At 38.0% G+C, this 14,854-nt stretch overlaps 1 protein-coding gene across 1 annotated transcript in view; it reads left to right on the forward strand.

The window, feature by feature from the left end:
• The first annotated feature begins 242 nt into the window (after nucleotides 1–242).
• Nucleotides 243–14,854, forward strand: part of LOC102997517 (dehydrogenase/reductase SDR family member 2, mitochondrial-like) — an 81,918-nt gene continuing 67,306 nt past the window's right edge. Inside the window, exon 1 of the mRNA XM_057542691.1 lies at nucleotides 243–298. Within this exon, the coding sequence (XP_057398674.1) occupies nucleotides 243–298 (56 nt within the window). The remainder of the gene's footprint in view (nucleotides 299–14,854) is intronic.

The raw sequence follows: 14,854 nt of genomic DNA on the forward strand, positions 1-14,854 counted from the left end.
AGCACGTCCTTCTTCTGGGGAACAACCAGGGGCTCTTAGATGCAGAGCAGGCACCTGGAGCGAAACTGGCCGCAAGCCATTTTCCTTTTTTACGCTCAATACCGCAGCGTCAGGAGTGCATACCAAGAGAGAGACAAGCAGTTCTCCGGAAAGCAGAAAGCTGAATAAGCTTACAGCTTGGGGGCCACCACATTTCCCCCTTTTTTATTATTTTTTAAAGCTTGATAATGAAGCTTTAAGCCATGAACATCCTGACGCAAGACAGCGAAGCGCCCCATTACAAATCTAACAACACAAGGTAATAAACCGATCACCAATAAAAGTAGTACACCAATTGATATCAGGCCTGAGAGCCCTCCATGAATCCATTGTATCGGGTTTAGCCCTTGTAGTTGATCTAATAATCCTTGAATCAAATTCTGGGGTCCATGGCTTCACAGGCGAATTCTATCAAACATTTAGAGAAGAGCTAACACCTATCCTTCTCAAACTCTTCCAAAATATTGCAGAGGGAGGAACACTCCCAAACTCATTCTACGAGGCCACCATCACCCTGATACCAAAACCAGACAAAGATGTCACAAAGAAAGAAAACTACAGGCCAATATCACTGATGAACATAGATGCAAAAATCCTCAACAAAATACTAGCAAACAGAATCCAACAGCACATTAAAAGGATCATACACCATGATCAAGTGGGGTTTATCCCAGGAATGCAAGGATTCTTCAATATACGCAAATCAATCAATGTGATACACCATATTAACAAATTGAAGGAGAAAAACCATATGATCATCTCAATAGATGCAGAGAAAGCTTTTGACAAAATTCAACACCCATTTATGATAAAAGCCCTGAAGAAAGTAGGCATAGAGGGAACTTTCCTCAACATAATAAAGGCCATATATGACAAACCCACAGCCAACATTGTCCTCAATGGTGAAAAACTGAAACCATTTCCACTAAGATCAGGAACAAGACAAGGTTGCCCACTCTCACCACTATTATTCAACATAGTTCTGGAAGTCCTAGCCACAGCAATCAGAGAAGACAAAGAAATAAAAGGAATCCAAATCGGAAAAGAAGAAGTAAAGCTGTCACTATTTGCAGATGACATGATACTATACATAGAGAATCCTAAAGATGCTACCAGAAAACTCCTAGAGCTAATCAATGAATTTGGTAAAGTAGCAGGATACAAAATTAATGCACAGAAATCTCTTGCATTTCTATACACTAATGACGAAAAATCTGAAAGTGAAATTAAGAAAACACTCCCATTTACCATTGCAACAAAAAGAATAAAATATCTAGGAATAAACCTACCTAAGGAGACAAAAGACCTGTATGCAGAAAATTATAAGACACTGATGAAAGAAATTAAAGATGATACAAATAGATGGAGAGATATACCATGTTCCTGGATTGGAAGAATCAACATTGTGAAAATGTCTCTACTACCCAAAGCAATCTACAGATTCAATGCAATCCCTATCAAACTACCACTGGCATTTTTCACAGAACTAGAACAAAAAATTTCACAATTTGTATGGAAACACAAAAGACCCCGAATAGCCAAAGCAATCTTGAGAACGAAAAATGGAGCTGGGGGAATCAGGCTCCCTGACTTCAGACTATATTACAAAGCTTCAGTAATCAAGACAGTTTGGTATTGGCACAAAAACAGAAATATAGATCAATGGAACAGGATAGAAAGCCCAGAGATAAACCCACACACATATGGTCAACTTATCTTTGATAAAGGAGGCAAGCATATACAGTGGAGAAAAGACAGCCTCTTCAATAAGTGGTGCTGGGAAAATTGGACAGGAACATGTAAAAGTATGAAATTAGAACACTCCCTGACACCATGCACAAAAATAAACTCAAAATGGATTAAAGACCTAAGTGTAAGGGCAGACACTATCAAACTCTTAGAGGAAAACATAGGCAGAACACTCTATGACATACATCACAGCAAGATTCTTTCTGACCCAGCTCCCAGAGAAATGGAAATAAGAACACAAATAAACAAATGGGACCTAATGAAACTGAAAAGCTTTTGCACAGCAAAGGAAACCATAAACAAGACCAAAAGACAACCCTCAGAATGGGAGAAAATATTTGCAAATGAAGCAACTGACAAAGGATTAATCTCCAAGATTTACAAGCAGCTCATGCAGCTCAATAACAAAAAAACAAACAACCCAATCCAAAAATGGGCAGAAGATCTAAATAGACATTTCTCCAAAGAAGATATACAGATGGCCTACAGACACATGAAAGAATGCTCAACATCATTAATCATTAGAGAAATGCAAATCAAAACTACAATGAGATATCATCTCACACCGGTCAGAATGGCCATCATCAAAAAATCTAGAAACAATAAATGCTGGAGAGGGTGTGGAGGAAAGGGAACCCTCTTGCACTGTTGGTGGGAATGTAAATTGATACAGCCACTATGGAGAACAGTATGGAGGTTCCTTAAAAAACTACAAATAGAACTACCATACGACCCAGCAATCCCACTACTGGGCATATACCCTGAGAAAACCATAGGTCAAAAAGAGTCATGTACCAAAATGTTCATTGCAGCTCTATTTACAATAGCCAGGACATGGAAGCAACCTAAATGTCCATCGACAGATGAATGGATAAAGAAGATGTGGCACATATATACAATGGAATATTACTCAGCCATAAAAAGAAATGAAATGGAGGTATTTGTAATGAGGTGGATGGAGTTAGAGTCTGTCATACAGAGTGAAGTAAGTCAGAAAGAGAAAAACAAATACAGTATGCTAACACATATATATGGAATCTAAGGGAAAAAAAAAAAAAAAAAGGCCACGAAGAACCTAGTGGCAAGACGGGAATAAAGACACAGACCTACTAGAGAATGGACTTGAGGATATGGGGAGGGGGTGGGGTGAGATGTGACAGGGTAAGAGAGTGTCATGGACATATATACACTACCAAATGTAAAATAGATAGCTAGTGGGAAGCAGCCGCATAGCACAGGGAGATCAGCTCGGTGCTTTGTGACCACCTAGAGGGGTGGGATGGGGAGGGTGGGAGGGAGGGAGATGCAAGAGGGAAGAGAAATGGGAACATATTGTATATGTATAACAGATTCACTTTGTTATAAAGCAGATGCTAACACACTATTGTAAGGCAATTATACTTCAATAAAGATGTTTGAAAAAAAAAAAAAAAATTCTGGGGTCCATCTTCGTCCAGGTGGGCCTCTTGAATAGCTTGTATTTCGGCATTTAACTTTTGAATATCAAGGCTAATGTGTCCATCAGTCCATACACTTAATATATGCATTTTTACTTTTTCCCAATCCCATTGTGAATCATTATATAAATGTTGAGTTACACAAATCCAGGTATATTTGGCATGACAAATCAAACGCATTTTTAATTTTAAAGCCATAACTTGATCCCCTATTCCTATTAAAACATTTTTTAATTCATCTACTTCCGTTTTTAGTTGGGTATCAATATGACTTTGTAGGGCTAATGCTACACTAGTATTTTTAGATAACTGATTAACATAATGAGCCTGGTGAATAGTTTGTGAAAGAGCAATCCCAGCAGTGGCCGCAGTAGCAGTTAAAGCTGCTAAGGCTAGGATTGCACATATTAAAACACCTATAAATCTCTTTGGTCGTTTTAATGCTTCAGTCAATTCCAGCCAGGCTTGCATGCCAGTGTTATGATACCATGGTTCAGACAAATTAACAGGTAACATTATATAAGAAGGTTGCTTCATAATCATAACAGATGTAGATCCTTTAACGGGCAAAACACAACTACTAAAGATACAATTAACACAAGTAATATTATAACCTATAGGATTCATAGTGTTTTCTACAATTAAATCTCCAATCAATAAAGCATAAGGAGGAGCAACGCAAGTAATCACCGGTCTATAAGAAAAGGATAAGGCAAGTTTCCAGAATTCCCATTGCTTGTAAAAAACAAGGCTGTTATTATTAACGGGGACAGAAGAAACTAGTATAGTGCCATTATCATAATCTAAAGTACACCAGACAGAGGCTTTAGTCCATGTATCATTACAAACAGGAAAATCAAACTGCGGGAATTCAGAAGCCATAAAAGCAGGAAATTGTAGTCCTGTGACAGTCTTTACGACCGTAATTTGATGTCCAGCTAATAACGTCCCTTGATTACCTATGGTAGTTTCAATACACAAATAATGTCCAGTATCTTCAATCCTCAAGCGATATATGCATAGAGAATGATCCAACGAAGTATTAGAAGCAAGCTTAGTTACTCTAGCATTCATGTGAATGGGAACGTTATCCTTATACCAAAATACAAAGGTGGATAAATCTTCTCGTCTAGAAACAGTCTGTTTGCAAGGAAGACAAATATTAGATCCCACAGCTTTATAATTTTTACGTAAATGAGTAAAAAATTGAGAATTTACAGTGGTTTGGTAAGAAATAGCATGTTCTAAAGCAACAGCCTTAACACAACCCGAATTGGTACTCATAGGACTTAAACAAACAGGGGGAGTATTAAACCAATTAGAGTAATTAACAGAAGTATTAGTAATAGGCAAATTTCCTAGCACTCTTCCAAAAGTAGAATCATTATAGAAAATTGGAAGGTCAGCTTCAGACCATGTAACAGGTTGTAATAAAGGAGGATCGGGTACATAAGCCCAATAAGATTTAGCCTCTATAGGTGGGGCTGCCAATACAGCTATCATGGCTAAAAAAAAGGTAAGAGGAGAGCGAGGATGAGCACTCTCCTCCATAATCCTACGTGCTTGAAATACTAAACATTGCAATTGATACCAAGTAATTTGATTTCGATCTCCCCTCGCCTCCCTGACAAGTTGTCTCCTACTCCGTCGCCGCATTCTTCTCGTCCGCCGGGGGAACCGGTTGGGGTGTGCTGTGGTCGATTGCGAGAGCCTCAGGCGACGCATTCTTCGAGTCAGGGTGTTTATTGGTGATGGCATGATAATGTCGAACCAAGCGCTCCGGGAGCCACCGCGGAGAGTCTGCCTCCCTAGGGAAAACACAAACATGGCCTCGGCCCCATACTAAAACAGGGTCTGGTCCATGCCAAAGGTTAGTCATGGGATCTTTCCATTTAACAAGCGCTTTTTCAGGAAGGGTTCCAGAAAGACCTGTAAACAATCGTTCATAAGGCGTGTGACTAAATGCATCTAAAGTTAAAAAATTTAAAATAAATAAAGCATGATTAAGCATAATCTGAGGAGATCTATCATATTGCCCCTTTTTTATTTTTTGTAATGTAATTTTTAATTGTTGGTTGGCACGTTCTACAACACCTTGACCCTGAGGATTGTAGGGAATGCCTGTTTTATGTGAAATATGGAAAGTTGCACAAAAATTGGCAAAAGCTTTACTCGTATATCCTGGAGCATTATCTGTTTTTAAAGCTTTAGGAATTCCCATAGATGCAAAACAATGAAATAAATGAGTAATTACATATTTAGTAGATTCCCCAGCCAAAGGCGTAGCACATATAAAATTAGAGTAAGTATCAACAGTTACATGAACAAATTATAATTTACCAAAAGAGGGAATATGAGTAACATCCATTTGCCAAAGATGATGAGGGAGTAAACCCCGAGGATTGACTCCAAATTGTGGAACAGGAAGGTGGGGTAAACATTTAGAGCAGGACTTAACAATGTATCGGGCTGTTTCTCTAGAAATAGAGAATTGTTTTTGAAGCATAGCAGCAGATTGATGATGTAAATTATGTGATTGAGTAGCAAGATCCTGAGGTTGAGATAAACTTAAGGCTATAATCTTTGTATTTTCGTCAGCCAATTGATTTCCCAAAGACAATGGGCCAGGGAGACCTGAATGGGCTCGAATATGTAATATGGCTACAGGAAAGTCAGGCTGACGAATAATCTTTTGTAGTTGAAAGAAAGTCTGAAACAACTGAGAATCAACAGTATTGCCAATTATAGCAGTTTCTATGTTATGCAAAATAGTAACCAAATAATGGCTATCCGTATAGAGATTAAAAGAACGGTGTGAAAAGATTTGAAAAGCCAAGGAAATCGCATGTAATTCAACTCGTTGGGCAGAGGTATGATCTGTTTGTTCTTTATGAAGTAAGTCATCAGAAATAACCACAGCGATGCCATTGGCAGAACCATCAGTAAAAACATTTGGGGCATTGAGAATAGGAGTTGAACAGATAGTTTTAGGAAAAATAAATAGATGTTGAGTAGCAAAATGAAGGAGCTTATTAGAAGGATAATGATTATCAATAATTCCTGAATATCCAGCAAAAGCAAGAGCCCAAATATCAGAGACAAATAATAGCCAAGAATATTGATAAGTAGTATAAGGTATAATAATAAAATTTGGTTCATATCCTACCAACTGAATATTTCTTCTACGACCCAACTGAACAAGGGTTGCTATTAACTCATAATAAGGTGTAATGACTTTATTAGGCGTATTTTTCATATGAATCCATTCAAGAATTCCTGTTTCTTGCCATAATAAGGCGGTAGGGGTATGTGACGTAGCACAGATTATTAATAGTATAGGTAAAGAAGGCTCAATTCTAGTTAGCTGAGCAGATTGTATTGCTTTGTTTACAAGCTTGAGTGCTTGTTGAGCTTCAGAAGTTAAAATACGAGGGGAAGAAGGATCAGGACTTCCCTTTAGGATATTAAAAAGAGGCTGTAACTGACCCGTAGTTAATTTTAAAGAAGGTCGCAGCCAATTAATATCTCCTAATAACTTTTGAAAATCATTTAAAGTTTTAAGAACGTCAGTCCGTATCTCTATCTTCTGAGGTGTAATATTATAATTTGTGATATACTTACCAAGATATGAGAAAGGTGGGTTCATCTGTACTTTGTCAGCAGCAATGACCAATCCTGATCGTGACAAATGACTTTGAAGGGAATTATAAGCCTTAAGTAAAATATGTTTATCAGAATAAGCAAGTAATAAGTCATCCATATAATGAATAAAATATATCTGAGGGAACTGTTTACGAACAGGGGCAATAACTTGAGCTACAAACTGTTGACATAAAGTAGGACTATTAGCCATACCCTGAGGCAGCATTCTCCATTGATAACGTTGCATAGGTTCTATAAAATTTAAAGAGGGTAAGCTAAAAGCAAATCGCAACTTATCAGCCGGAAATAGAGGAATAGTAAAAAAGCAATCCTTAAGATCAATAATAATAATCATATAATTTTTAGGTATGGCTGCAGGAGAAGGCAAACCTGGTTGCAGAGCTCCCATAATTATCATAGTTTGATTAACAGCACGTAAATCTTGCAATAAACGATATTTTCCCGATTTTTTCTTTATAACAAATATAGGAGTATTCCAAGGGCTATTAGACTTTTCTAGTCTGCCCAAAGCAAGCTGTTCATTAATTATATTATGGGCCGCCATTAATTTCTCCTTAGAAAGGGGCCATTGGTCCACCCAGACAGGATTATCAGAAATCCAAGTTATAGGGTCAGCATGTGGTGGAGGAGAATCCAAGGCCCCTAGAAAAAACCCAAGCCTGTTTTATCCCGTTTATTCTCAGTCTGTAAGGGTAATTTATTTCCCTGTTGATTTTTTCCCAAACCATTCCTAGGATCATACCCTTGATTTAACAACATATTAGTTACAGTAGGGTTGGGACTAAGCAATAGGATTCCCATTTGTTGTAATATATCTCTTCCCCAAAGGTTAACTGGCAATCCGGGCAATACATAGGGTTTGAATATTCCTTGATTACCTTCAGCATCCTGCCAATGTAGGTATTGCGAACTTTGTTGTGGAGAATTAGATTGGCCAATACCTTGCAACTGTGTAATGGTTTGGTGCACGGGCCAATTTTTTGGCCAATGTATAAACGAAATAACAGAAACATCAGCACCAGTATCTAATAACCCAGAAAAAGGCCTTCCATTTATTTTTAATACCAATTGTGGTCTTTCCCTACCAATTTGTTGAATCCAGTAAACTGCATCAGAGGAACCGAAAGCCCCAGTTCCTCTTTTGTTATGTTGTAAAATTTTTCCTTCTGGTATGTATGGAATTAATAGAAGCTGAGCTATTCGCATACCGGGCGTGATAAGAAAAGATCCTTTTGATGTTTGAACCATAACCTTTAATTCCCCTTCATAATCAGCATCAATCACCCCAGGAATAATAGTTAAGCCTTTCATACACATACTACTTCTTCCAAGGATTATACCAACCGTTCCCTGGGGTAAAGGCCCAAAAGTTCCCGTAGGAAGGGCTTGGGGTCCCATATCCGAGGTTAATAAGAATTGGGTGGAGGCACAGAGGTCCAGTCCTGCACTATTTGGCGTGGCCTTTTGAAGGGAGGAGATTCCATTCCCTGAGGAACAAAGGTCTGAGCTGGAGGCGGTGGAGCAGGTTGTGAGGGGATTATTGACATTGCTCCAATTGTTTGACGGGGCCGGAGCAGGCCAGCTTGGGGGCCACCACACTCAGTAATGAAAAATAATCATTCTTAGACTGAGCACTGCTCTGATCCCATTTAACGAACATTCAAAGCAAGATCCAAAAGGATCAAACTGCTCCTAAGTAATTTAACTGTATCCCAGAACAAAATTCAAGAAGATTAATAGGAATACAAAAATATCCAGCATCTAAGAAGATAAAATGCATAATGTATAGCTTCCAATCAGAAATTACAAGGCATACAAAGAAGCAGGAAAATCCAATCATAATAAAGAAAAAAAAAATCAATCGATCCCAACTGACACAGTTGACAGAGATGTTAGAATTAGCATAACAAATATATTAAACAGATGTAGTCCATATGTCCACAAAATTATGTAGAGACATGGAAGACTTTTTAAATTTAATTTAATTTATTTTTTTATACGGCAGGTTCTTATTAGTTATCCATTTTATACATATTAGTGTATATGTGTCAATCCCAATCTCCCAATTCATCACCCCTGCCCCACCACCACTTTCCCCACTTGGTGTCCTTACATTCGTTCTCTGCATCTGTTCATGCGCTGGAAGAGCAAAATGTCATTTCTCCCCAAACTGACCTATAGAGTCAATGCAATCCAATAAAAATTTCAACAGCTTTTTTCATGGAAGTTGACAGACTGATTCTAAAATCTATATGGAAATGCAAATGACCTAGAAAGCCAAAACAACTTTGTAAAAGAACAAAGTCAGAGGACTAACACTGATTTCAAGACTTATATAAAGTTACAGTAATTAATACAATGGTATGACAGGCCCTCCTTGTTTTGACCTGAGCAGTGTCAGGAACCAGAAGTGCTGACTTCATAGTGGGCTCTATATGCAGCCTCTTTCCTAGAGTCCTGTCCTCTTGGGACGAAAGAATCAGCAGTAAGTAGGGTTTGTAGCTTCAGCTGTCTCTGTGGAGTTGGGAGAAGGCACAGCCTCAAGAAGAGACATGATGAGACCCTTTCCATCTTAGTGACCATTCTTTTTTCTGAAGTTTGCCAACAGCATTATCTGGGGCTGGAGACTAGAGGACAAAAGTGGTACTGCTGAGTAACATTTCCCTCCATGGACCCCAGCCAGTGCCTTGAGGTATCTGGAGCTGCAGGACCCCAAGGGTGGAATGTGTGCTAGACCCTGCATCCAGAGCAGAGAGCCAGTGCCCAGAGCTCATCAGTTACCAGTTCTTCTCACTGATCATCCAGGATTGAGCAATGGTAGACTGACCATATCAGGTTCTCCAGGTGCTTAGAGGGCATCACTGTGGCTGCATTTTCCTCCAGAACTCTAAGGCTTGAGGATGTAGTGCCACAGGATCCTAGGTTCTGGAGGAAATATGGACTGGACTATGAGTCTGGAAGGTCCTGAACAATGATACCAGGACAAGTGTAGTTGGTTGTAATTGTTCTGCAGTATGGATGTAACAGTTATCTTAAATTCCCTGTGGTACTCAAAAGCTCATTGAAAACAATTTGCAGTATTTGCATAATCCAGATGCAAGCTGAGATAAGTCTGCCATTTCAGAGGAAAATAAAATTATATTGAGGGTCATAGCATAAAAACTTTCCTCATTCCTAAAACTATGGTTTCATAAAAGTGACTTTATCAATAAATAAGTAATAAAAACTTCCCTCAAATCCTTGGCTGTGCCTGAACAGGGCAAGAATCTAAGAAACTCAATGGAAAGCAACAGCTGGAGTTAGTGGTAGAGATTTCAGTAGTTGTCTGGTGCTCTGGAGAGAGGCTTTCTATTGACCTCCAGAAGGGCCATGTCTTAAGAACAAGGATCATGTTCAAGGACTAAGGACTTTACTCTAGGACAAAGGATAAAACTGAAATAGCCCCATTCTAATATAGCTTAAAACCAAGCCTCCATAAGGTCAGGGTAATCTTCCAATGATTTAACTGCTGCTAGGACAAATCCAGTGCTCTTCAAAAGAAGATAAGAGAATCTATAGTCTCTTACAATGTATCATACAAAATGTAGAAAATATATAGTCAAAAGTTAGCAGATATGTGAAGAAGCAGGAATATGTGACCAATAGTAAAAAAAAAAAAAAAAAAAGTGGTTATTCGACATAGACCCACAGACCACTTAGATGTTTCAATTAGCAAACAAGAATTTTTAAAACCTATAAAAATTTATCAAAGGATTTAAGGGAAAGGTGGATATAATGGGTGAAAACTGAGAATCCTGAAAAAGAACCAAATAGAACTCTTAGAACAGAAAAATACAATACATAAACTTTAAAAATCTGTTGGATGAGATTAATAGCAGATCGAACAATGCAAAGGAACAGACTGATAACCTTGAAGATAGACCAGTAGAAATTATCCAAATTGAAGTACAGAGAAAAAAAAAATTGAAACAAGGACCTGGGGAACAGTCTTAAGTAGCCATAATTGGGGTCCCAGAAGGAGAAGAGAGAATGGGGCAGAAAATATATTTGAAGAAATAACAGACAAAATTTTTTCCAGATTTGACTAAAAACATCAAGTCACAGACCCAAAAATCCTGGTGAACCTCAAGTAGGATAATTACAAAGAAAACTATATCTAAGCACATCATAACCAAACTTCTGAAAAGCAAAGATCAAGAGAAAATTTTAAAAGCCACGAGAGAAAAAAAGGACACGTTATGTACAAGAAACACTGGTAAGAATTAGAGCTGACTTCTCATAAAAAATAATGGAGGCCAGGGGACTTCCCTGGTGGCACAGTGGTTAAGAATCCGCCCGACAATGCAGGGGACATGGGTTCGAGCCCTGACCCGGGAAGATCCCATGTGTCATGGAGCAACTAAGCCCATGAGCCACAACTACTGAGCCTGCGCTCTAGAGACCGTGAGCCACAACTACTGAGCTCACGTGCCACAACTACTGAGCCCAAGTGCCACAACTACTGAAGCCCGTGCATAGAGCCCGTGCTCCGCAACAAGAGAAGCCACTGCAATGAGAAGCCCGCGCACTGAAAGGAAGAGTAGCCCCCGCTCACCGCAGCTAGAGAAAGCCTGCGTGCAGCAACGAAGGCTCAATGCAGCCATAAATAAATAAATAATAAAATAATGGAGCCCAGAAAACAATCGAACAAACTTTTCAGAGTACTGAGAGAAAAACAATAACAAAGCTATCAACCTATCATTCCATTAAGTAAAAACATCCTTCAAAATTGAAGGAGAAATGTCGACATTCAGATAGTGAAAAGCTGAGAGAATTCATCACTAGAAAGCTTGTGCTATAAGAAACACTAAGGAAAATTCTGGCAGAAGGCAAATGATACCAGATGGAAACTTAGAACTATAAGAAAAAATTATGATCACTGGAAATTGTAGATATATGGGTAAATATAAAAACATTTTTCCTTACTTTTCTTCAATTCTCTATAAAATAGTTGACTGCTTAGAGCAAAAAAAAAAAACCCTACAAGGTAACATGGGATTTATAATTTATGTAGCAGTAAAATACATGATGGCAATTACACAAAGGATGCGAGGATGAGTTAAATAAAATTATACAGTTGAAAGATTCTTATGTTACATGTAAAGTGGTGTAATAATAAATCAAGTTAGATTATAATAAATTAATGCAGACTGTAATTGCGATAGCAACCACTAAAAACGTAATACAATTTGTTTTGCTTAACAGCTAATAGAAGAGATAAAATTAAATAGTTTTAAAAATGCTTGACTAACCCAAAAAAAGGCAGGAACAGAGGAAAGAACAGAGAGGGCAAATAGAAATCAAATAGTAAGTTGGTAGACCCGAATCCAGTCATTTCTATAATTACTTTAAATGTTCAGGAATTAACCAGTCCATAGAAGCAGAGATGGTCAGAGGGATAAAAAAGCAAGACCCAATTATATGTTATTTATAAAAGACACAACTTAAATACAAAGGCACAGATACATTGAAAGCAAAAGGGTAGCAAAAGATAAATCTTGAAAATGCTAAGCATAAGAAAGCTGGTGTGGCAATGTTAATAACAAAGTGGACTTCAAAAAAAGAGCATTTTAGGAGATAAAAGGATCATTTCACAATGATAAAGGGACCCATTTATTCAGTAGATATAACAAACCTAAATTATATGAGCCTAGAAACAGCTCTACAATACATGGAAATAAAAGCCATAAAACTACTTAAATTAAAAAGTATCAATAAGTAAATGTTTATCAAATCACTGTATTGTAAAACTTCCCAAAAAATATGCAAAGACAGACAACATAAAAGAGAGATTTGAAATCATAACTACTTAAACTTTGGCACATTAAAAAATAACCAGAGGGGCTTCCTTGGTGGCACAGTGGTTAAGAATCCGCCTGCCAATGTAGGGTACATGGGTTTGAGCCCTGGTCAGAGAAGATCCCACAGGCCGCGGAGCAACTAAGCCCATGTGCCACAACTACTAAGCCTGTGCTCTAGAGCCCGCAAGCCACAACTACTGAGCCCACGTGCCACAACTACTGAAGCCTGCGCGCCTAGAGCCCGTGCTCCGCAACGAGAAGCCTGCACACTGCAACAAAGAGTAGCCCCCGCTCGCGCAACTAGAGAAGAGGCCCATGTGCAGCAACGAAGACCCAACGCAGCCATAAATAAATAAATAAATTTATTAAAAAAAAATAACCAGAGACAACAAAAAAGAAAAATTAGAAATTAGAAAAAAATTATATCTATGAACAGCAAAACATCTATGAGCAAAGTCCAAGAACATCACCAAATCAAGGCTTTTGTCATTCTAGGAAGAATAGTTTCAAACTGAAGGCCCGCACATGACTCCATCCTTAGGCAGACAACGTGATTGATTACAGGCATACCTCAGAGATGTTGTGAGTTCAGTTCCAGACCACCGCATTAAAGCAAATATCACAAGAGTCACATGAATGTTTTGGTTTCCCAGTACCTGTAAAAGTTATCTTTACACTATACTGTAGTCCATTATGTGTGCAATATCATTATGTCAAAAAAATACAATATACATACCTAAATTTAAAAATACTTTATTGCTAAAAAATGCTAACCATCATCTGAGCCTTCAGCAAGCCATAATCTTTTTGCATAGTAACATCAGAGGTCACTAATCACAGATCACCATAACAAATATAATAATAATGAAAAAGTTTGAAATGTGAGATTATCAAAATGTGACATAGACACAAAGTAAGCAAATATTGTTGGAAAAATGGTACCAATAGATTAGCTCGATGCAGGGTTGTCACAGGCTTCAATTTGTAAAAATCATAGTATCTGTGACGCACAGTAAAAAGAGGTATGCCTGTACTTCTCCAGTGATGACAGTACTTGCTTGAACACCTAGGAACCATCACGAGAATTGTATCAGTTAGCTATTACAGTGTAACAAGCCATCCCAAAACTCAGTCACTTAAAACAATCATTTATTTATTTCCCAGGAATCTACAGTGTGGACAGGTGATTCTGCTAATCTGGGCCATGCATCGTTGATCTTAACTAGCTCACTCATGTGTCTATAGTCAGCTGGCAGATCAGTTGTGAGTCATCTTAGATTACCCAGCCCCAGCCAAGGCAGCCTAGACAAGAACTGCCAACCCAGCCAACACACAGAATTGTGAGATAAATAATAAACGCTTGCTGTTTTAAGCTGCTAAATTTTGAGATGGTTTGTTATGCAGCAAAAGTTAGCCAATGCATCCTACCAGAAAAAGCTTTCTGACTATCCACAAATTATATGATGAACAGGATGATGATACATGAGAGAAAATAAGCACTTCCCTTCCTTAGACCCTTATAAACTTTTAGCAGAAATAAGAATAACCATGTAATTAGCTGAAATGTTTTGTTACAGTCATTACAAAAGTGCATTTTAGCGGTAGAGGTGAGCCAGAGATTCTCTTGATTACTTGGAGTATGGGTTAGCCTTTCTAGAATCAACCATAGCCCTCCAGTATATTTCATGCTGGTCTCTCCCCCACCTCACCCGAAGCTCTGCAAACTTTCTTTTAGAATAGGAAGAGCTAACTAAACTCGGGGGAGACTTAAAATCATCCATGAGAATGCAGGGAAAATGATAACTTCTTTTTTATATTTATTTTTATTGCATCTTTTAAGAATTCATGTTTTTGTTTAAAAATTTTTTATATACAAAATATATTAGTACAGTACTATAAGCATAAAATTTTAAAATTTATAAAAGCTCAAAATAACTTTTATAGATAGCATTATAGACATCTGGAGACCCCTAATATAGACATACCTCTAAATTTCTATATGTCAGACATCACAGCACACAGAAAATGTAGCTCCATCTAATCCATCTTGAAAGAAACTCTCAGGTACTACAGCCATCAGATCCCACACTTCTATGCTCCTTCCCA

This window comes from Balaenoptera acutorostrata, chromosome 3 (genome assembly GCF_949987535.1).
Source record: "Balaenoptera acutorostrata chromosome 3, mBalAcu1.1, whole genome shotgun sequence".
Classification (NCBI taxonomy): domain Eukaryota; kingdom Metazoa; phylum Chordata; class Mammalia; order Artiodactyla; family Balaenopteridae; genus Balaenoptera; species Balaenoptera acutorostrata.